The sequence below is a fragment of the Gymnogyps californianus genome, chromosome 22, assembly GCF_018139145.2.
Source record: "Gymnogyps californianus isolate 813 chromosome 22, ASM1813914v2, whole genome shotgun sequence".
In the NCBI taxonomy this organism is placed as follows: Eukaryota; Metazoa; Chordata; class Aves; order Accipitriformes; family Cathartidae; genus Gymnogyps; species Gymnogyps californianus.
In genome coordinates, this window is record NC_059492.1 from 5,968,833 (window position 1) to 5,993,194 (window position 24,362).

General features: G+C 47.0%; 1 protein-coding gene across 1 annotated transcript in view; it reads right to left on the reverse strand.

Annotated features, from left to right (window-relative positions):
* CSMD2 (CUB and Sushi multiple domains 2) overlaps positions 1 to 24,362 on the reverse strand; it is a 324,356-nt gene that overhangs the window by 43,096 nt on the left and 256,898 nt on the right. Inside the window, 13 exon segments of the mRNA XM_050909729.1 lie at positions 329 to 475; positions 1,223 to 1,411; positions 3,240 to 3,353; positions 4,112 to 4,192; positions 8,005 to 8,150; positions 9,903 to 10,080; positions 12,799 to 12,987; positions 14,623 to 14,832; positions 15,807 to 15,923; positions 18,324 to 18,393; positions 18,487 to 18,605; positions 22,463 to 22,567; positions 23,567 to 23,663. Of these exon segments, the coding sequence (XP_050765686.1) occupies positions 329 to 475; positions 1,223 to 1,411; positions 3,240 to 3,353; positions 4,112 to 4,192; positions 8,005 to 8,150; positions 9,903 to 10,080; positions 12,799 to 12,987; positions 14,623 to 14,832; positions 15,807 to 15,923; positions 18,324 to 18,393; positions 18,487 to 18,605; positions 22,463 to 22,567; positions 23,567 to 23,663 (1,762 nt within the window).

The window sequence follows — 24,362 nt, forward strand, 5'->3', positions numbered from 1 at the left end:
AGGACACAATAATTTAGTAACACAGCAATCTTTACTGTGAATTTTTCATTCATCCAGAGCCACGCCGTCTATGGTTACATATTCTGGTTCTGATTCTTAAGAGTGGTTGAGAAACCAGCCAAAGCTTCAAGGTTTCTCCTGGAAAGAAAGCTGCCTTCCCCAGCCTCACCAGCTCAGAACGAGCTCAGCTTTGTGCGCCTTCCCAGGCCTTGGCAGCTTCTGCCGACGCAGATGGCCTATGCCCCTCTGCAGCAATTCTGTGGAGATCCTTGGCTGAAGAGATGGCCACGTTCTTGGCACAGGCATCGAGTCTCTGCTGCGTGCTTACCAGAGTAGCGGATTTTGAAGCCTTTTCTGTTGTAGGCATGATCAGAGGACCAACGGAGATAGACTTTGTTCCCGCTGCTGGTGACGGTCAGAGGGGCAGAGTAGTTCCCACTCAGCGAGAGGAGCAGTGGACTCTGGCCAGAGGGACCTGTAAGGAAGGAGGGAACGAGGAAGAGTCAGGGCTGACACACAAACGGTCACTCGTGGGCCTTATGTGCCAGGGTGCGTTTCTGCAGAAGGAAGAGGCGTATTGAGGAACTGTAGCACGGGAGCTTTCACTATGAGTCCAGGAATGGCAGCTCATGCTCAGGGGTTTTTTGTGAACATGAGTCCCGGTGCAGGCACCTGGCTCCTGGGAAACCAACGGCAAATAAAGCCGAGTTGATCGCAGTAAGACCAGGATTTTGCTCCAGGCAGCATGCCTTCGGCTCAAGTCCCGATGTGCAACCACAGGAGCATCAGCACAGCACTTGTATTCTGCATTTGGTTACAAAGCTGCTTCATTGTGAATATTGACAGATCCCCTCTCGGTTCATGAGAGCTCATGGGCCTAGAAAATCTGGTCTGCACGGGCTTCAGGGATGAGAATTCCCACCTTCTCAACTCGTCCCTTCCCAGCAACCTCTGCTACAATTTCTCCCAGGCACTTGCTAACTCCTGCCCCTTTGAAAAGTACTTCAGATCCATCCAAAAATCAAATCATTGATATTTTCTTATCCAGAGAATCAATGAGTCTTAGGATAGCTTTCTTTAAGTCCAGCAGAAGGTTATAGGCGGAGCGGTGGAAAGCTCTCCCCAGAGTGCTCTGGGAACAGAGATTAACAACTAACAAAACTCTGCCATTTCTTTCCTTTCCCCTCAGTTGCTATGCAAGTCAAACTCGTGAATCTCTTACCGTCAAAGATTTCAAACTCGTCATATTGCTTCTCGCTCAGGAAGTACTCTATGGTGAGGGAGATGTTGTACCCAGGCTCTACCTTCACCACCCAAGAACAGGTCTGAAAGTGAGGGTAACTTCCCAGGAAGCTCTGGCTGAGGATCACACCAGTGGAGTCCGTCATAACCTCGTTCATCGGACAGTGCACTGCAGGGAACGTGAAGGAGAGACAATAGCAAAATGAATTTTCCTATTTTGCAGAGGAAGGAAGGAAACACAAGATACTACGGACAAGAAGGTCTGTCTTGACAAGCTAGGTCAAGATAGAGCACAACTCCCACCCGCGTACATCCACTGCAGACCTGGACCCTTGGGGCTCACAGAGAATCCCCAGACCCTGACGTAGGCTCCGAATGAAGCATGCTGCGTTTCCACAAATCCGAGCAACTGCCACATTTAAAGGAAGGGGCAAAAAGCAACAATGCAAACAAACAATTTCAACCGTCTATGCATCCTTTCACATCTCTTTCAAAATAGAACAGCGCTGCAACCAAGCAACTCTTCTCAAGTTACAAAACACTCCCCAGGAACCCCTGGAAACTTTATTACCTGGATTAGAACAAGGTGTGGAACTACAAGCTTATCCCAGGTCACCCACAGAGTTGTTAACTACGACATAAGAACTCCAGTTCCTTTCTGTAATCACTACACCCCATTCAGCTTCTGTAAATATTAAATCCAGCTGAAAATGCTAAATAAAAAGGCCAGCAAAAACACCCCAGAAGAGGAGGCAAACAAAGTGAGCAAAAAGCATAAAAAGGGATCTTTATTTATCTGTAATTGTCACTAAAGCCCAGTGCAAACGCTGTGCTTGTATTAATAGAAAACAGCCAGAACTATCCAGAAAGAACAGTGTCTTCTTTCCAAATCCTTAATCCCATCAGTGATTTTTTGACCTCTATAAATTGGTGGCCAGATGTAATTTAAGCAGTCCCTTTACCCCCAGGCTAACAACTATCGGTAAATAATTGAATGACCTCCCTTTCTCTCCTTCAGTTCATGCTATTTCAGAGAGAATAAAGCTATAGAAAAATATCCCATTATATGGTAAAAATGTTCAGATAGGAGGGAATGAAGCAGATGAAATAATCACGGCTGGAGCGAACAAAAGTACCAGCAGGAATCCAGAGGATAAATAAGGTAACATGGTAGCACGGAAACATCTTTGGGATCCCTCCTGAGCAGCAGCAAGGTGTACAAGGCAGCGTGCTTGGGGCTTTCATTTTTCTCCCATGTAATACATTCTGTGGCACTAATAGAGAAGCTGTTCCTCGCAGGATTGCCTTGCCGGAGGAGCTCACTTTGCTGCAGCATGCTCTTCCTTTGGCTGTTCATGTATCACTGGCAAACTGTCAGCGCAGAACTCCTCCTCCCTCTCAGGGTAAGGACATTCGGGTGACTGTTTTAATGACTTTGCAAATGCAGTCAGACACACGGTGTATCAGACCTCTGCTCAGTCCCTGTTCAGGAAAGTACAAGCTTGAAGTGCCTTCCTGAACTGGGGGCTTAGGGTATGATTTAGGGGTACCCGACGTGAGGGAAAGCGCCACCCCATTTTATGGTGTGGAGACCCCGTAAAATCCCCGGAGCCAGCAAGGGATGGAGGAACTTTCCCTATTATTTATCACAGGGTGGCTGCAATAAGCCACCCAGCAAATCTCTCACCGTTATTTGCTGGTTGTTGCTTGAGCCTAGCCAAGGTGCACGGCCCCGGGACAGGCTGCGAGGCAGGTCGGGAGAACAGCCTTTCCCTGCACAGAGGTGTCTCGCTACCCTCCTCACAAGGTCCTGACAGGTGGTTTTGCACTACTGGGACCCTGGGGATCTGAGAATTGACCCCAAAGATGCAGTATGTGCAAGGAAACCTCCCCCAGCTGCCATCCAGCTTGCTCCCTCTCTGAGCAAGCCCCCACATTTTGAAGCAGTCTCTGGGGAGGGAAGCTTTGGCTGCCACACTGGGCACCCCCGGCTTTACCTTCACACGTGGGTGGAGGTCCTTCAAACTGGAGATGGGTGCCTAGTTTGCAGGTCAGGATTTCATTTCCAATCAGGGTAAAGCCAGGAAGGCATCTGTACCTCACTATGTCACCTACAGACAGAAACAGAAAACATCTTGACTCAAGAGAAGGATCAATTCGTTAAGGCTGAACCATGGCCTGGGAACAGGGCACCATGGGGCGCAGAGACCTCTCGACCATGCCTCTGCCATCGAGCTCTGGCATGACCATGCAGAAATAAAAGGCGCAGAAAGGCACGCTGGAGTCTCAGTTGGGATAAACTGCTGTCATGGCACTGAGACTATTATGATTTGTGCAAGCTATTTCAGGTGGAGACTTCCCTCAAAGAGAGCAGACAGTGAGAAAAGCTGCTTTAAAAAAAGTCACGGCTACTTCACTGGTTGCAGACACACTTAAAAATGTGGATGTAACCGTGAACAGCAGCAAAAAATACAAAAAGCACAGTCGATATGGGTGAAAGGTTCTCAAAAAAAGGATAACAGCCTCTAAGCTGTCACACAATGCTTTGTTTGAAACACCTGAAAACTATCATTGTGGCAAAAATTTCTGAATGTTTCCAAACAAGCTCAGAGCTTTCACAAAAGCCAAACCACTACTTCTGTACTAACAGAGAGGAAAAGCCTCGGGACAATAGGATCAATTTGACTCCGTGTGAACGTCGGGTGTTGAGCAAGGTCACGCACAGCTCCCCATGCCACACATGACAACACATGTGAAGAGGTGTCCTGAAACCCCAGATACGGGGTGACAACACGCGCGTGTCTTCCTGTGGGCATTCCCAGCAGCTGGTGAGGGGGGAAGGAGGGCTGAGAGGACCGGGAGAGGCTACCTATGTTAAATTCTTCGTTCTCGGTGATGATTTCTGCGTTGGGAACGATGGTCGGAGGCTGACATCTGAAGAGCTGGTAGGCTGAAAGAGCAAAGGAAGAGTAGCAGATGTTAAGCTGGGGCTGAAGGCAGCCACGGCCACCTCTGTGCTAAGCACAACAGACATCAGAGCAAATCCTCCCTCTCCACAAGTAGAAGGAATCGGCAAAAGTGCAACCAGCCCTTTCCCCCTCCAAACCCTACAGAGATGGCTCCAGGTATTTGTGCCCCAAAGCAGCTTCCTGCAGTTTCTCACACCTAATAGGAAACAGATTTTTGTTAGCCTGTGGAGATGCAGGTGCCTGGACAGTGTTAGTCCTTTTGGACGAAGACTGAAGGATGACTGACAGATGTGGACGTGAGGCAACGTTACCGGTACCTTTGGGGATACTAAGAGAGAAGATCTTGGTGACCTCAGTGGAATTATGCTGATCACAGAAGAGGGAGAGTCTCAGACTGCTCCAGCACCAAGTAGATTACAATAATTATTCAGAGAATTTCATCCTTACCACCTGTCCTTGAACAGAGATCGCAAAACTCTCTGATTTATTTTTAACTTGGAATTATTCATTAATTTCTTCTGCAAATAATTCCAGGAGCGCTAATGTTTTCAACTGCAAATCATACATGTAGCTTGCAGTTCACAAAGTAACCTATGCAAGGTTGATGTCAGTGCCTCACGGAAGGCAAAACAGAGCAGACCTTGTACTCTTTGCCCAATTAGGCATTTTTTCAGGGGTATCATGTAGCTAAACGTGAAGAAGAAATCCAGTTGATGAGTGGAAACAATTCCTGATGGCTCACGCACCTGACCAAATACATTGCAAACAGCAAATTTTCCACCAAAAATTAAAGATCAGCTAACACTGAGCAAAACAAATGCACTGCTTACAAGCATGTGGATGCATAAGGCTTGAGCACTGTGCTGCTTATGAACATAAACACACAAGAGCTGTGAGCACAGTTGAACTGAAAATATGGTACTGGGAACTAAATGAATATTAATGGAAGACATTTCCTGCTATTTGCTCAGCACTTCTCTGCATCTTTGCTCCCCCTGCACCTGACCCTGGACAAGCATAACTTCCTCTGAAATTTATATCAGCCCTTTACGATACTGGAGCTCAAGTTGCCACTGAATATTAATTCTTACTAACTCCACGATGTTGAACTCTTCACACCACAGCAAGGCTGGCAGTCCTGGCAGCAACCTTAATGAGGCTTATGATGATGCTTAAATACGCGTGTACAGAAGTAGATGCCCCATCGTCTTGCCCCAATTTCCTTATCCCCTAACCCGGGGGTAGGATAATACTTTCCCAAAAGGTGTGTGGAAAAACGTGATGTTCGGAGGGCCAGGGAACAGGCTGGAGGGAATGCAGGGGCTTCTGGTTAACGTGAGGGATGGGCTTACATATCCCGTGTGTGCAAGGGGGAGGAAAAAACCAACACATGCTACTACAGTGAGCTAAACTCAACCAGGGCAGGGTCAAAGGAAAGTGCCAGCTCTGTAATTCAGACAGTCAGCCCCCTCTTTGGAATCCACCACAGCACAGAGAATGGATGAGCAAAGGAGTTGGGAGAGCCCGCACGTGGGATGGGAGAGGAGCGGGAGGCAGCAGGGAGGAATCCTTCTGCTACAGAGCAAAGAGCCACCCCGGGAGGGAACACACTTATTTGCAATCTTTTAAACAGATGTTTGACAGTGGGGGAAGAAGGAAAGGAAACCGTAACAAAAATTTAAATTAAATGTTATTTAAAAAGTGCTTGACAGCATCTATTGAAGTGGAAAGATAACCCAGCATTTACAGCATTAATCTCTCCCTAATGGGCCATATTTCAATACAGAGGTGTGATTAAGATGGCTTCGGCATATGGGTGATACAGCACCGGTAAAGCTCTTTTCAACAGCACATCCATTTGTTCTCACCAGGACAAAACAGAGTCCCGTCCTTGAAATCACACTGGGACCCCCTTGAGTTACTGTGCCATAAAACCCTTTCCCATCACGCTCACACATCAGTTCATGCTGGCACCTGAACTAACCCATTTAATAATAGGTGCAACATCATCATTTTTCAAGGGATGCTATTGAATCTTGAAGCTCTGTGAATCATTCTTTTGTTTCCCTTCCTCCACCCTAAGGAAACGTTTCTTTGCAGGCATTTAAAAGGGCAATGGTTCTCTGACACGGTGCTCATCATCACTGTATGGGAAAAGACAATTTAAAGCTGAAGGAGGACGTCTCCTATGTCCTAGATCTGCCAGCATGCAGACACAGAAGTGAAAATATACATTGCTGCAGATCCTGAGGAAATTGCATTTCCTGCAGTTACACCCCAAAGGGTGATGACAAAGATTTAACTGACAACACTGCCTGGTGTGAAAATTTCCCCCCTTTCCCACACCTTTCTTGGTGTGCAAGACACCACACGCAGAACGAGAGCCTGGGAAAGAGGGAAGAATCTCACCTTGGAGGCAACGACCTCAATCACTTAAATCTTTGGGGTTAGGCTTTATACTGAAGTCCCATGTATAAAGGGAGCAATAAGCCACTAAATGACACTTTTTAAAAGGCCAAGCAGTTGCCAGAGTGTCCAGCTGGTTAACAGGTTATGAACGACTGCTAGACTACACCGATTCCTACCAGCACCAGCTCCAGACCTCTCATGCCTGCGAGTGGCTTTATACCCCACATAAACCATAAGCTGAAGAAACACCAGTATAAAGTGCTATCAAGATTAGAGAACGGCAACATATGCTGATGGGCTCTAACCATAGCAATGATAGTATCTAATTCATATTACAAAAGGAAGCATTCACTGAACTGCAGCAGTGTTTACATACTGCTCATTTCTGAGCCAAACTGCCTAAACCATAATTTTTTGCATAACTGTTATATACGCACCATTGTCTGGTAATATAAATCTTACAGTGTTTTGCAGCAGTAAACCAATTCCCTCCGAAGCCTAGCAAACATTCTTTAAATTCAGCCTATCCGTATAATACTTGCCTTTCGGAACTGAACATAAGCTAAGACATTCTGCACAGATTCATCGTGTAATTCATGCAAGACTTTGTTGACGTCGTTGCCAGCAAATTACCGAAGCAAGAGGAGGTCTCCATTTGCACTTTCCAAAATCCCAGTATTGCCGTAGGAACTTGTTAGCTAATCCGATTTAAAGTTGGGCTCTTGTTTAGTGGCAGAAAGCAAATGCTCTCATTTCAATGTAATACCCAACATCTCTCTAGTGTGAGCTGCACTCACACCAAAGAATCCCCAAGTAATTCAGGGATTTACGGGAATCTTTTTCCTCCCCGGAGAAATGAAGTCACCTCTCAGCTGGAACATAGCTGCCACTTAAAACAGGCCACCAAGATAACCCAATTGGTTTAGCATAGCATTGGAAAGACAACACTGCATCCAGCCGACACTGCATCCAGCCAACACTGCAGGGAAGGAGAGTTCTAGGTAAACAAAGCGGAGCTATCCATAATGGGATCTGCCACGGAGAGGATGATATTTACAGGCATCACCTTGAGAGAGGTGTAGGGTTGGCACGGCTGTTAGTTTGCAGGCACTTGATCTGTGCTTGAGTTATCACAACGTTACAGATGGATTTCCACATCTGCACAGACTGTGTGACCACTTGCCAGCACTCGATTGCATAAGAGACCTTCAATCTCAAACCTGTAAAACTGGGCCCTTTGTGGAAGACTTCAGGTAAAAGTGTATTTTTTCGCATCATCTCTTCCCCAGAACTAGTCCTCCCCACAACAAGCCACAATTGATCTATGCCCCTTTACATCCCGTCGCAGGTATAAAGCACGTGTTGCTCAGTAAGCAATACAAACCGTAGAAATAAATGGCAAAAATCCCTCCGTTGGCTGCATCACTGTGGAATTTCATCAGGACCTGATTGGAAGAGCTTTGGGCTGATTTCTTAGCAGAGTTGCCAGTGAATACGCCAAGCTGTGGGGCTGTTTGCTGTGGGCCATCCCTAAAATCATATGTCAGAAACACAAGAGAAGAGCATTATTACATGTCTTTAATCCCAAGCAACAACCAACCTCCTACACTGCATGCACAGGAACTCCTCCATGCTCTTCCCTCCTTGTCCTCCCTTTTCTACATCTATATTACAGTCTCAGCAGCTCCCTGGGCAGCTGACTTGGCCCCCCAGTCCCCCTCCCTACTCCATTATAACCAGGATAATCTCTTCTGGCAGTGCAGTGCTCACCCAGTAGACAATTACAAACATCAACTTCATTTTTAACCTCAGAACTTGAAGGATTAGGGCCAATTTTCCACAGGAGTTTCACACTCTGTTTGCACAGCAGACACTGAGATATTTTGAAAGTCAGATATTGAGTGAGTGCTATAAGCTCAAGAATTTGGCCACAAGGTCTTTAGCCAGTGCAGCTATGTGTGCTCCCTTGGCTGACTGAAGATGATAATACGCCATTTCTCTTCCCTTCTCCAAACAGGAAAGGAAGATGCCAGCCTGTAAGGCTCCTGGGGTGAAGAAATCAGTGCCACTTCATTAGCCGCAGCAGAGTCGCGCCCATTTTACATCAGAGGTCACAGTTCCCGGTTGCTGCTGTTTAAAAGGCAGCTGGGGGTCACAGCCAGCTCTGGTGCCTAACGCCATCCCAGCGTTGCCTTTGCAGTCTGGGAGCTCAGCTTGGATTGTAAGGCTGCGTCTCTCTGATTGCAAAAGAAAAACCAAAAGAGGACATTGGTAAATGTAAATGATTTACCAATGGCGTTTTCTTCACTCAGCCTCTATCCATAGACAGGTAGCCATAGGTAAAGCACAAAAGGAAAAAAATGAGCTCCATAAAAATGTCTGTCAGAGAAATCAGAAGGGAAAGGCAATTCCTATTACGCGAGTCCAAACAAGATTCATTTCAACTAAATTCAGCTGGAGATAAAGACCCCGTTTACCATTCACACAGTGTCCTCTGTAAAGCCCCTTAGGCTTCCCAAGAGATGTCTCCTTATTCCATTCCGCAGAGCATTTCGGAGATGAAGGGACAGGCTGATGAAAGCATCCAGCAGGACGAGGGGGACTCTGCCGCCAAACACCCTCCTGCTGCAGCTGGGATGCCGGTCTGCATCCCCCCCGGCAGCTCAGCCCCTGCTCATGGTAATTGTGGCAAACCAGTGGGACAGTGACTGCTAATCCCAGGCACTGCAGGGGTCTGACGTGCGTCCGTTTCAACTGCTGGTGATCACAGAAATTAATGGCAAGAAAGACCTACAAGGTCTGACAGGCGCTGCTATACGGCTAAGGGTGGGACTACTCCTTGTGAGCTGCACAACACTGAGGCAAAAGCACCATGAAAGCTAAGGATTCCTGTACACTCCCCTCCAGGTCCAAAGGATGACATTTCCATCACTTGGCATGAGCAGCCCAGTCATCCAGTGATCATTCCCTTCACTGACCTTGCAGTCCTTGCCTACATTTTTCAGGAACGTAACCAACTGTGTTTGGAGACAGTCACCTTGTCCGTTTTGCTAGTCCCTTGCAGCACACGGTCCTTAATCTAAAGGCCCTATCAAGCACCGTGACTTAAAAAAATTCCAAATCCTCATCCCAGTGTCCTCAGAGGATACTTCCTCCTGCTCTCAGACACAGCACTGCCCACACACCATGGCAATGGGTGCTCTATTTACCAGCAAGAACACCTTTCTGAAATGAAGCCTTAGTAGCAACTCTAGTCAGTCCTCACACCTTTGCCGTACCCACCAAACAGTGATGAAATCGTTGTAGGGCTCTGTTTGCAGCAGAGTGAAGTTGAGATGGATTCCGTATCCCACCGGCACTGTAAGAAGCCAAGTGCAGTCCTGGGAATTGGGGTACTGGTTGGGGAAGCCAGGAGAGTAAACTGTACCATTTTGGGTGGTGACGTTCCCCCCACAAGGCACTGCAGGTAATCAAACAGAAACACAAACCTAATGAAGAAATATCCCCCAAAACAATAACTCTTAAAGATTCTCTATTTCCCATTTTTCTTTCCTTTTTTTATGGATAAAAAGATAGCAATTCTGGAGGATCCAGCCCCAACACCTTGGCCTAGCTTGCCTCGAATAATTCCTATCTGTCACAACTACATCTAACATTTTCAACTTAATTCCATTACAATAAATTTATTAAGTGCTTCAGAGCTGAAAGGAGACTGTCAGGGCGTTTTATACAGATGTGATAGCCAGGTGCGCAAAGAAACTCTATCTTACGCCCTAGTAAGAGTCTTTGGGCTCCACCAGCTGTCTGCACCCACGCGTGGAAAATACAGCTCCTGACGAGACCACACCAGTGGGCAAAATCTATCCACTTGTTCATACAGCATGGCCTGCACCAGCACCACTGAGCAGCTGGCTTTTCACCAAGTACATCTGAGCAGGGGGGAAATGATGATTTGTATGACAGCAGCATCCAATTCATTAATCAAGACGACAGTTCTATTGCACTAGGTATCTTCCAGGTCCAGATGAACTTGCAAACTAAAGAGAGGCAATTAGAAACAGGCAGCAAAAAAAGAGGGAGAGAAAGATGACATCCTGCTGAAGGCAATGCAGGAGGGCCACAACAGGTCCCTAGGTCTGAAAGTCCCATGTACAAGCATCAGCTTCTGGACCTCCCTGGCAGGGAAGTTCAATTGCAATGATGATAACATCCGCAGCGTGTTACTGGCAACCTGCAACAACTGAAGGGGTAAGTGCAGACAGCGTCATCTGCCTCAGCCAGCTCTGTTCTAGAAGCCACGTAGCTGTATTAACCCAGTCCTTGGCTTAGGCTTACACATTCTCCCTCCCCACACAAATTATTAATTCAGGCTCAGTGCTACACTAATATACAGCAACACATACTGCTTTTTGTACAGGAGCAGCTCCACAGACTTCTGCCACCCTGGCCCTGACTTGATGTGCCAGATGCGAGGTTAGAGCCAGGCTCCACATATTCACTGCCTGGTTCTGCTCTGCCTTCTCACGTGGCCTGTCAAGCTGAGAAAAGCATGTGTATTTATATAACTCCCTACGCCCATTTTCTGAAACAAACACCCAAGAAACCTTGGAGGCCAACTTCCTTTCTGCCCTGAAAAGCAGCAGGCAGCCTGCTGATCACTGGAAAAACTCCCTGGAGTGGTGCTGGAAACCTCGGCCTCTGTGCATTTATTTCAGAATTACAGCTTCTCTTTTAATTAAAAGGGCTTTCAACTGTGACCTGCGTGGGAAAGGTGAGGTGGTGAGCCTAAGGCAGCGAGCCCTCACTGCTTGCTGCTATGCAAAAATGGACCATGTAAGGAAACAGCTAGAAAAGGAAAGTTCTGCATTGACTTTAACAGCACTAGCAGCCCACCAGATGCACACACAGAGAAAAGCAGCAAATGGTCCAAACCGTACCTAACTCCTCACCCCTCTCTGCTATCGGAATTGCTGCAGAACAAGAAAGCTACTTAAAAAACACAATAAAGAAGGAAAAATTGGATGGTTATAGCTGGCAGAGCTGATGCCTGAGGTAGATAAGGGCATAATCCTGCTACCACCAGCCCCCACCCTACCAGCAGCACCCAGCTGAGCACGGGACAGTTTCTCAGTTAATGCACATCTCTGTTGCATTGCCGGGGTCAGTGAAAGAGCAGCTCAGGATTCAGTTCTTTATGCTTTGTGTTCTCTGGGGTTCAAGGACTTAGGACTTAAAAGAGGAAAAATATCACCCCTCCCTCTCTTTCCCCAGTGCACAGTTCTAGCAGATCGAGTGCTGTAAAGAGGCTGGGATAAAGGTCAGTGCTCTTGGGAAGTGCGGTGGGAAATCTTCAATAAGCAGTCTTGAACTTCTTAAGGGTTCTAATGAAAACCTTCTAAAGTAAACCACACAAAACTCAGTCCATTGACCCAAAGGATGAAAGGCTGAAACAGCCCTACTGGGGTTTGAAAAGAGAATTTGGACATTTGACCTTTGATGCCTAGAACACAGATCCACTCCTTCAGCCTTGCAGGGTCCTCCTAGCACACGTCGTCTTCAGAAAGGAGACCACGCAAGGCTACTGAAGAACTGCCATCTGGATCATTTTGGAGTTGCCATCATTGCCACCCTAAGGAGACTAGACAGGGACACAATCTTCCCACACTAAGAGCCCTGAGAGCTGCAAGGGTCTTTTACCAGGGACTGGTTTTATTTACCAATGCTAAAATCAACAGAAGCTGAACATTATTGAAGAAATAAAGCAGACAAGAATGATTATTACAATCACCCTGGACTGCTTCATTCTGAAAGCACAGCTCCCACTGGCATCAGCAGCGAGACTGACAACTAGAGACGGTCCTCATCCATAGCATGAGATTCAAACACACCACCTCAAAAGACGCACCTTGGTTTTGAACTGTTCAAAACGTTCGCTTTGACTAGGCTGAAATATGTTGAACATCAGCTCACTGAGAACATGCTTCAACACCTCAGGGGTTGAGGCTTTATTCAAAGTGCACATTCCCAGCCCGCCTCCAGCGATGCTTTTGTTTCCAGAGAAACTTTCAGCCCAATTACAAAACAACGATTCAAAAGGAGGCCAGAACTGAGAGCTGAAGCCTCTTCTCTCCCCAGAAATGCCCGTCCGGGTGCTCTCGGGGTGACCCCAAAGCCATACCTTCACACCTGGGCAATGGGTGGTCCCAGTTCCTGTTGGTGCCGTGCTGACAGGTCAGGACGGGGTGGCCGATCAGCTGGTAGCCAGGCAGACACTCAAAAGAGATGGACTGGCCAACGTTGTAACCAGCTCCTCTTACAACACCATTAGCAAAAGGTTCAGGGTCAGGGCATTCCTGCAGCTCGTAGGCTGGGGAGGAAAAAAAAAAAGAAAAAAAAAGAGAAAGAAAAAAAGGAATGTTTCATACTTCATGTTTTCTCCCAAAAGCAGGACCAGTACGCTCTCCGTGCTGCTTGGCTACTTCCTCCTCATACAATGACTTAATTGAAGGAGATAAACTTGAATGAACCACGCACACATCTGCACGGAGGCTGAGGGAAAATCCTGCTGCTGCTTTGCGGCAGCCTCAGACACGAGCACTGGGGCCTGCCCTGGTCTGCCGGAGCCTCGGAGCCTGTATTCACAGGGTCACCCCGCACTTCACTTCTAATTGGGAAATCTGCCTTGTTTTTCAACAAAACACGGACAACCCTGATGAGGAAGGCAAGTCAATTGGTTAACATGTTCCACCTGGCGTTGTAAATTATTGGTCAGCCTTGCTAGAGCTAATTTGCATAGCAATTTCCATGAGATTACCCAGAGTGCCTCACAGAGCACATTCCTGCCTAAATTGTGCAGTAGCGCATGAATTATATGGTGCATGAACAGGACAGCCAAGACAAAATTAATGTTTTCAATTAAGTATGAGTAGCGGCTTTTATTGCTATTTCTGGGGAGTCAGCCCTTTGTCAGTCCTTGGCTATATCACATGGCTAGAGACACATGCTCCGTCTTTCCCACTTCTCAGATCTCTCTCCGAGGCAGCAGCCGGACTGCTTGGCTCCCAGCTGCTGCGCGGCAAAGCCCATCCTAATTGTGTTCAGTATGAAGTACACGACCTGCCCTTGGCATCCTTTGCCCCTTCATATTCCCATATGCCAAGGACAGGTGGACAGAGAAGACCAAAAGGTTTTGCAAAAACACTCATCAGGGTAGAGCTGTGGATCAAGCAGGGCTAAAAGTTCACGTTCTCTTTTAGCAGGGCAAAGACTCACACGGGCAGCCCCAATCCAGCACCTTCAAAAGAGCAGCAAACCCAGTAGGAGAAGGAGCACTTCCAGGGCCTCGCTCTGCTGGCTTCAGAGGCCGAGGCGGCTGCTGCTCAGAGGACAGGAGTTGCCTGAGGACTCAAGCTGGGCAAGAAGGTCAGCACCTCCATTCCTCCACCATCTCCAAAAACTGCACTGAGGCATCTTTTGATTTTAGTAACCTCTCTCCTTTCACTCCAGGTATCTGTGCCAGCTCCGTTGTTATAGTATTTGGCTATTTACTTATTTACCTGGTTCCATCCACCAGCCTGCCTCAGCACAAGGCTAGGCTGCAGCTAAGGATGCATTTGGACTTCAGCTGAGACTGAAAAGCAGCTGCAAAATTCCAGAGCGAACTCATGGCTGCTGAGGACTCTTCTCTTTGCACATGACAGTCGACAGAGCCAAGATCTAAGTGAATCTGGCTGGAATTAATTCAAAGGCATTTCACTGTCGCAAAGCACTCTAGGAACATTTGTTATTTGCCGTAGGCGTTAAGTCCGGGTGAACAGATCCCAGTTATTAGGATTAAGCATGGCCTTCATGTAACACTTTTCCACTCATTTGGATTAAGTCCTCATGGAATTAATTCAACAGAATAGCAACAACTGTGACGCCTACCCTCTCTCCACCACCCTCACCATTAGCACCCGGGGACAGGATTGTCCCACCGCTGCTCATTCTGTGGCCTCCTTACCTTGGTATTCCAGCTTGAAGCCTGGCTTGTTCTGTGAGTGGTCGCTGTGGAAGTACACAGTGGTTTCATGAGATGTCGACAGGAGGGAGCCTGGGATTTCGGTGCCGCTGAACCGCCCGATGACGTTACTGGTGTCGTACGGCCCGTTGCGGATTTCGACAAAGTCATGGTTCGGCTCAGTGGAGAAATTTAGGAACTGGATGTGAGCACCTGGAGAGGAGGAATGAACAGTCTGCCTCTAAAGCTACACCCAAGCCTTAGTACATCAGCACCGCTCACCCAGTGATGCCCAGTATAGCCTGGTCAATCAGCAGGAGTACATTTACCGTGTTGGAGGTAGAGGGTGCTTGTAGGTATATGGGTCCTGCTAGTCACAGACAAGCTCAGGCTATCAACACCTCTATTTTCACACTGCTGGAGTTCCTGTGCAGGCCTCTCCCTCTGCCTGACACCAGAGAAATCAGGCATGCAAGCACAGAGCTACATGGATCTCCCCTTGCCAAAGTGAGTGTAGCCAGCTCAGATGGCAGGACAGACTGAGCCGGGTGTTTCGTTTCCCCAGCAGCACACGGCAGCTACACCAGGAGGAGGAGAGTTAATTCAGGAAACCCGGAGAGTCAGCACTTCTTCCAGGCATGCAATACTTCCACCTCCTGGCAATTAGGCACCCTGATGGGGCTGGCCTGGAGAAGAGCTGAGCTGGAGGTGTGCAAATTTCTCTCCTACTAAGGGCTGGGGAGATCCTAATTTTGAATGTGCTGATGCCTGCATGAACTCTAGCTGAGGTAGGATATAATCTGACACAAGCTTTGGTCACTTGTTACATTTATACAGGGTGATGCAACTGGTGATGTTTTAAGGCTCTTACAAATGTGAGTGGTTAAGATGGGGAAGTACGGAAGCACACTAAGGGAGGATGTTACAACGGATTCAGAGGCATGCCCACAAATCCGTATCAACCTGTTACACTCCATGGTGACCTGTAATCACCCTTTGAAAAAATATTTATCATTTCATAGCACCATATAAATGCATCTTTAATGGAAAGTGTGATCAGGAGGTCAAACAACAGAGTTTCTGTAACTCATCTTGGCAAGCAATGCATCCAGCACTGACTGAACAGGGATGGTACCTTCCCGTCATCTCTTTTGTGATAGCATCCAACCAAAAACCAGCTGTCTCACCAAACCCCACTGGCAGCAATATCCTCCATGTGCAATCCAGGTTGCTTGGATAATTTCCTGGGAAGCCTGGGCTCAGGAGCACTCCTTCCATCTCTTCTGCTGTTCCTCCACACTGGGCTGTAAAACCAACAGTGTTAATGGTCAGGATCACTTACGGGTCTCTCTGGATGATGGTCATGGCCAGCCAGCTGTGTGGGAAATAAAGACATTAAAAACTAAGAAAAGAAAAAGGAAAGCCTGCTATGGAACTAGCACAAAGTTTGCCAGGCACTGCATGGCCACATTACTAATGCATGTGCCTTTCTCCTGCCCTCTGGAGATAAAAGCCTGGGCCCAGAGATCCAGTTTTGGCAATCACAGTGGGAGAGACAGATCTGAGCTGCAAGAGAAGAGACGGACGCTCTGTTCTGTCCATAGACATTGTAACAGCACACATCACGCACCCAGCACTTGTTTGAATTTTTAACCACCTAAAAAATTACTGTGAAGAAACAGACTGATCCTATTTTGACTCCAGTTACCGCTACTTCTTTTTCTGGTTAACTGATCTACCTTGACTGCTGTACTTGTCAATCTCTGGGCAATTACTGATAAATATAGAACAGCGTGTTTGCACACTGACTGAAGTAAATTCCCTACCAAGAAGCGATCCACAGATGACAGCACAAAATATGTTTACAAAAGACATCACATGAAATTTAGACACAGATAGCATCTTCTCACGCTTATCTGGATGACCTCTACCTTGTTACGGTAATACCATCCAGCCGAATACACCCAGGTGTACTCCTAACACATTCTGACAGTGAAGGTACAGATTCCCTTTGTCCAATATCTCATTACGTGCGTACTTGCTACTAACAAGGTTTCTCCCAGAAGATTTCTCTTTCTTTTTCCTCTTAATGGCTCTTTAATAGAACTACTTCTAAATTATTTAGAAGTGAAGCATCTGGATGAAGTAGACCAAAAGAAAATCAGCACGCTTTGCCAGGGAAGCAAGCTGTTCTCCGAGCAGGGGAACAACCAAAGCCTGGGTTCCCATGTGGCCGGCAGCCAGCGGTGCTCTGGACAGGGTTTAGGCACATCAGTGCACGATTAGCACAGGACAACGAGCCTCAGGACTGTCAGCACGGGGTGCTGTGGCATCCCCATAAAAGATGACGGTCACTCCTGATGCTCTGCACTTGGCTGCAGAGAGGTGTTTATGCCTCTCTGAAGTGGGATGGCCTTTTTCAGTCAAGTGTGATGCAAGCTGAGGGATACGAACAGACATGCGGATGGGCGTTTGTACCACTGCGCTTGGTCACGACTGTCCGAAACCAGACATCTGACTTAAACTGCACGGTATGTTCACCATGACAGTGCCCAGTAGGCACAGCCCAACCAGGCAAATTCCTACTGAACTGCGTGACCCATGCCGATTAAAAGAAGAAAACTTGAAATTCGTAGTTGCTCAGCTAGTCATCAGCTAGATGATAATATTGGGATCCTCCTCCATGCTGGGATCCCCCAATTCTAATGCTGAGCTGAAGGGCTTCTGACTTCTTTCAGAGCAACTCCCGTGGATACGAGTCCCTTAGCTCAGTCATTCTGCTGTAAATGTCTCTGTATTTATTCCTGGCCTGCAGATCATCGGATAAAAGAACTGTTAGCTCTCATAATTACTTTAAAGCAAAATGATGTAAGCTAGAACAGCAGGAGCCTGAAATAACTGTTAACTAAAGCTATTAAATGCATAAATGTCTCTCTCAAAGCTGTAAAATGTGCAATATGAATATTAAACATCTAGATTTGCTAAAAGCAAAATATTGAAAATAATCAAAAAACTCCAGCAAGTTCCCTTCACCTCTGTGCCTCTTCTCCTAGAGCTTACTTCTTTCACGGTGGAAATCGACTGCCCAGTCCTTTTCTCTTAAGGCCTGAAACACTCAGCAGTCTCAGCCCGGCTCCTCAGAGGGTGTCACGGGCAAACAGCATCTTGACAAGTGACCTGGCTCTTGCTAGTCACACAGGACCTGCTAGACACCAAAGTGGGGACAGCAAGGCACCAAGTGGCACAGTTCGGAGATACTGGAAGGTAAACAGGCTCCAGTAAAAGATGCAGTTTTAGTGATATCAAGATGCATTTCATAAAAATAAACCACCGTCTTAAGATCTTTGCTTAAGATGGAAAAAAACCCCTCAACCCATAAAACCAACCTACTTTCAGTATAAAGAAGTTTTAAGTTTTCCCTTTTGAATGAATTTTTGTTGAGGAAACCTTTTTTGTATTTTACATTTTATACTATAGCCACATTTTAAACATTCAAAATAAAGCGTTCTGGGCAGCCCATAGGGACGACTTCATTGAAATTTCCCCTGCAACAAATGAAGATTTTTCCACACTCTGACTTCCAGAACAAACCTGCATTTCTAACTCAGACCGTTACTTTTTTTTTTTTTTTTTTTTTTTTTTTTTTTTTTTTTTAAGAAAAGCACTATAAATATCTGCTAGGTACAAAAGAACAAGAGTCCTACCGATGCAAAGCGGCGGTGGGTAATTCCAGCGGCGGACAGTGCCTGGCATGCAGGAAATGTGAGAGTGGCCCTGGAGGAGAGGAAAACAAGACACAGCGTTTGGAGGGTCTCCCTGTATTCCAGGTGTTTGCTGTCCTCCTTTTTGTTGGAAAAGGTGCGGTACCTGAAGTGCGTAGCCTGGTTCACACTGGAAAGAGACGACATCATTCACTAAATAGCGCTCACCAATCTTCAGGCCGTTCCCAGGAACGGGGGGCTCCGGGCAGCTGGACAGACCGACGGCTGTGAAGGCAAGAGCGAGATGAGTGCTCCAGGGAGCGGGGATGGGGTCTGCGCTGAAGGCAGAAGGAATGGAAACACACTCCTTCATTTTATCCCATTCCCCTGTTTACCAACCACCACCACCAGAGACACTGGGTGGGAATGTCCCGTGGCCTTTGGATTCTCCACAAAGACACCCCTGATCACGCAGTATTCCCCTGTGTTACAGGGTATGTCCAGGATCCAGAGGTATTCACGTCTAGTGCCCTCACTTTGCCTGGAACACAGTTTTTTCACGTACAAAAGGTATCACAAATCACTTCGTGATTCATGGCCAAAAATGTTTTTGACCGAACCGTTAACGACTTGATGGAAGAGCTGCATCTGCGACAGCATGTCCATTGCAAAGCAAAGACTGACTCGTTCTCAACGGTTCACGAACCAAAACACCCGCCACAAACCCTCCCCATCCAAGGTCCGTATTCGCATTACGCCGTATGCACCTTTACCAACCAGGCAGCATCTGATAGAAGATCGGAGAGGATGCAAGAGAGAACTATCTGCTGTCCCTCGCTGGCAATATCAAGGGCATACAGTATGTGTTATATGTAATTTGTCCCTTTCTGGGCAGAAGCAGCACAGTTTCATTCTCCGACCCTATTCTTCCTGTTTTCAATTACAAATTGAATTTACCATGAGATATAAGCAGCAGTAAGCGCAGCCGGTCCTTGACGGTGCCTGCCGAACAGCCTACGAAAATTTCATTCAATCCAATTTCCATCTGAGCTACACTTACAACTGGGAATATCCTGCTGCAAACCCAATTAACAATCCCTGAAGTTGCGTGTCGGGTGATGTGCTCTCCCTCACACACATGCCACCCCTTCTTCCTTCTGCAACACCAAACGGAGATAAAACGAAGACCGGCGTCTGCCGTCACCTCGCACCCACCGCGGCTCAGCTGCCTGCCAGCACCTCCCTTGCTCTCAGTGCTGGCAGCTGCCACTAAAAGATAACCTTCTGCATCACGGCAAGGGCTAATGCTCTGCTTAAACTCCACAGTCTGCATGCTGAGCCGAAAGCAGATGAAAAAAAAGAAACGAGAGAGGAGATGCTGACTCCCCTCCTGAAACCCAAGTGATGCTTCCCAGCAAGAAAACATGTAGTTCCTCCCCAAACATGGCTGTATTGCTTGACCTTCAGAGAGACAAGAGAGAAAATAGCTCTAAATAACCTCCCATTCAGATCAGTGGGCACTGAGTTTCACTCAGTCCTAAATTCTTCTTGCTCTGCTTTAGCTTTCGAGCATGTAGAGGTAAGAGCTTTGCTTGAGGAATCCAGTGAAGGAGAAAGAAGGGGAGGAAACAAACTGGTGTTTTAGCTCATCTCTCAAGACTTCCTTGCAGCACCTCTAACCGAACAAAGACAAAACCTGGGGCTCAGAGCTGTGAAATTCCAGTTGTACAAGCAAAGCAAAAAATGCATTATTTCCAGCTGCCCTGAAAATCAACACCTATTAATTTTCTCCGCAAAGAAACCGAACAAGTCTGATAATCCCAAGCCTCATGAAAAACCTGAACATGGTTGTTGCAATGGGGTAATATGATCCTCAAAGAACTTATTGATTGAAACAGAAATGGAGAAGAAACAGAGTCGCAGCAAGAGAATTTCTAAAACAACATCCATTTCTCCAGCTTCCAGAGAGCAATGTGGGGCACACTCTCTCTCCCCAATCTTGTTGGTTGCCATAATCCATTATGGTCACTGGATCCATTAATATGCAAGGTTTCAACCTGCAAACCCAGTAAAACCTGGAAAGCTTAGTACTAGTTGGCCCTCTAAAAGCACACAGTCTCTGCAGTCAAACAGTTATGCCATTTCTGTGGACATTTTACAAAATGAAATGCACCGTCAAATCTATTCGCTGCTTCGGAAAAAATAAACAGAACATTGGTTGGCTTCAGTGACAAACAACAAGCTTTGTGATCAGAACCAATTATCAGACACAGTGTCCAGCAAGAAACAATTATGTTTGCATTGCCTCAAGGAAGGCTGCGTGAACAGAGACAGCAGTCCCAGCACATCTCTCATCAGCTCACCATCACTGCTACCAACACAGGAACGGAGCCAGACCATCACCACGCATTAACCAGTCCCCTGAGAGCTGCACAAAGACCAGACTGGCTCCTGGCCCTGTCGCACCCATATCTTTAGTACACTGCAAGCGCACAAGCCTGCTTGCTTTCCCGACTGCTAGCTAAACATTCAATTCAGATGCGCTGAATAGAGCTGAGAGCTGCCATTCTGCACCTGCTTGCTTGTACGCTGTCTGTGCTGCTGCTGGACTACATGTGAATAATTCAAGCCCCCGGTACAGAACCATCGGCGAGATAACAGCCACCGTCACTGTGACCCACTGCAGCTTGGCTATAGCACACCTTTCCTGAATGGACATCTGCTCCAATAGCAGGAATCAAAACACGGACATGGGGGAGAACGAATTTTTGGCATCCTTATCCAAACCTGACAGCCCTTTCCCAAGAGACTCTCTTCCCTGCCACGTCTTCCAGTTTCAGTCAAGTTTGTTCTCTTACCACTGAGGATTTCTTTTTTAAAATAGTCTCTATATATCATCATATACAATGATGTTCTCAGGTCTGTATACCCAAAACCTGCATGCAACCTTGCATGAGACCTGCTGGAAGCAAAGCGCTGCCGTTCTGCTAGGGTGTCAGCAAAATCCATAACGGATGAACCCACTAAACTGTCCAACACAAAAGAGGGGAAGAAAGGAGCGGGTGACGACGCTTTGGGCAGTGCCTCCTTGGGAACACGATCTCAGAGCTTCCCATTTAACTCATACCAATGTGCCTCCCTGAGCTGGAGACTGCAAAAGAAGGGTGGCCATGCACTCCTAATCCATCGCGAGGGAAATGATGCTGTCCAGCGTCTGGACGCTGCACCTCTGAACACAAAGCCGAGAGAGATACCATGCCAGCAGGTAGGCTGAACAGGACCTAGCTGCGTGCCCTGGCAGCACAGGCAGCTAATGGTGTCCTGGGCTGTACGGACAGGAGCAGAGCCAGCAGACAGAGGGAGGTGATTACCTCCCCTCTGCTCAACACCCAGTAGACAGCACCTAAAATATTGTACCCAGTTTTGCGCCCCACAGCATAAGAAAAACATTGATAAAGCAGACTGAGTTCAGCAGATGAGCACCAGGACGGCCGGGGGCTGCAGCACTCATCCTGTGATGAAAGGCTGCCCAGAGTGTTTGTGCAGTCTCCATCCTTGGAGTTTTTCCAAGCACAGACTGCACAAAGATGTGTAAAGTGAGTAATCTAGTCCTATCTGACCCCGCTTTCAGCAGGAGGTTCGATGAGATGACCTCTGAGGTCCCTTCCAACCGGAATTATCGTATGAAGATCTGTCTAGCCCTCCATGCTGTTTCCAGCAATGACCGATATTGAATGCAAAGAGCAGGCAGTCCCTCCCAACCTCTGGCAAGCACCATTTTAGGCACTTCCCGAGCAAAGATTACAGCAGTGTTGAACAGGCCAACTCTCCGTGAATTTTTAATACTTTGGCCTCCACAACTCCTCCTGCGCTACAACACAGAAACCAAACAGGTGCTACAAAGTGCATCAGCAGCAAGATGAGGGTCACCCCACGACCCCACGTCTCCTCTGCTGCATCTGTTCTCCATTTAACACTCACTCCCTCTCTGGAACTTCAGAGCAGGGAACCGCATAAGCATGGGCCTTAAAGCTCACCGCCCCTTCCCCACTAAGCAGCTTCCACTTCTACAAGGCAACGGCTCCGTAACCATTTCACCATCGCTCAGAGGCACTGCGAAATCAAGGCTGAATTGCTCTTACTTTTGTATTCCAGGTGAAAGCCGGCAGCAGACACGCTGATATCGGAATAGAAATGCAGATAGAGCTGGTTGGAAGTGCTGTTCAGCAGCGCAGGCACTGTAGTTCCTGGGAAAACAAGAGGTGCACAAAGATACTGAAGAAGATTCTTTTTTCCTCCTCCGTGTCCTCGGAGACTAGCTGCAGAAGAGGCTGAGAACAGAAAGTCCTTTAACTTAACAAGCTCTGCTGGTTTTGATCAGGTTCTAATGAGGCCAACTGAGAAATACCCAAGGCCTCTCCACAATGGCCTTTTCAAAGCCCACTGATGAACTTCATTGTGTGAAGTTTTACCACTTACAGACCAGACAGACTAAAAGCATCGAGAAGGGCACCAGTGATGAGAAACAGCGTGGGTGGAGCGCAGGTCCCCCGCAAGGTTCGGATTCCTTCTCCTGCCTCATTCCCTGGAAGCTGTTGCAGCACCAGGTCAAGGCAGTTCTGTCCCAAACACAGCGCTGGGAGCTGAGTCTGCTGGTCTTTATGCACGACCCTTCTCCTTACCAACCTCAAAGCACTTTGAGCACATCTGTTCATTAAATAAGCAAGAATCAGGGCCATCAGTTTGCCATGGCTTTGCTATTTGAAAGCTTTACAATGCTCTTGGGCCGCCTGCTACTCCCTGATCTGCTAAAAGCCACGGCCCTCACTGCCGAGCAAAAGAAAGGTTGTTTTGTAGCCCTTCATCTATTTTGGTGCAAATCGGCCAGGTTAGGTTAACCTGCCAAGTGCAGCAGTCTGAGCTAACCCCACACAACCCAGCAGCGCTGTGGGAACTCCCGCTTCCAGGCTGTGGAAGTGCTCATGGGGTTTTGCAAAAAACCCAAACCTAACCCACTGGTTTTGTGTTTAAGGCTCTCTATCAACATTTTATGCAGGAAGACAGTAGTCAAATTCCCAATTCAACAAAGCATATGATTCCCTTTAAGCACATGCTTAAATCTATTCTGAGTTTCTGAAGCACTTAAGCATATGTTTAATTTTATGTACGTGCTGAAGTCCAGCTGATGTGAATAGGAATTAAGCATGCACTGTTGGGCTTCACTGAACATGATGCTGAACACGTACCAGAGAAACTTCCCAGCATGGTGGCTGTGTTATCTCCTCCATCGAACACTTCCAGGGAATCCCAGTTCTGCTCAGTAACAAAACTGATCACTTGGATCTGAAGAGAAAAAATAAGTAACAGTGCAACTCCTGCAATCATGCTAATAAACCAAAATAATATCAATGAAAGGGCCACTAATAAAGTCAGCAACACACCCTGGGGCTTTAAGTCAGCACCGCTATTTATCTGTGCTAATGCACTCGCAAAACTTGGAGACCTATTGCCTTGACTACCACCATTTGGGTTATACAGCTATTTTCCAGCAAACTCCACACTCCAAACTTCCGTATCGGGGTGCTGTCTGCTGCTACAAAGGGAGAGCTCCTGTAATTTCACAGCTAATTTACAGCAGCCGAGAATCTGAGCCTTTGTTTCTGTTTTGAGAAATCCCTGAAGACTTTTGCAACACTTTCATATGAAAGCAACCACCAGCAACCCAAGAGCTAAAATAAAAACAAAGAAACTTGCATTAAACAACGAGATTTTTTAACCCAATGAGGTTTCTGCAACTGCCTTGTTTCTCAGCTTTCAGTCAAACCACTCAAGTTGCATTTTCAAATTTCCCACCTTTCTCTGCCATGCCCCATAAGGTTTGGAGGCTTAAGGAAGTCACTTGACTCCATTAGTTAGAACATCAATGCAATCCTCAAATGAGTAACATCATAAGATCTGATAAATCTATATTTACACTGAAAAGCAGCTCTTATACTTGAGCAAAGATCTACATGTAATTGCACAGATTTGTTTTCCTTGATT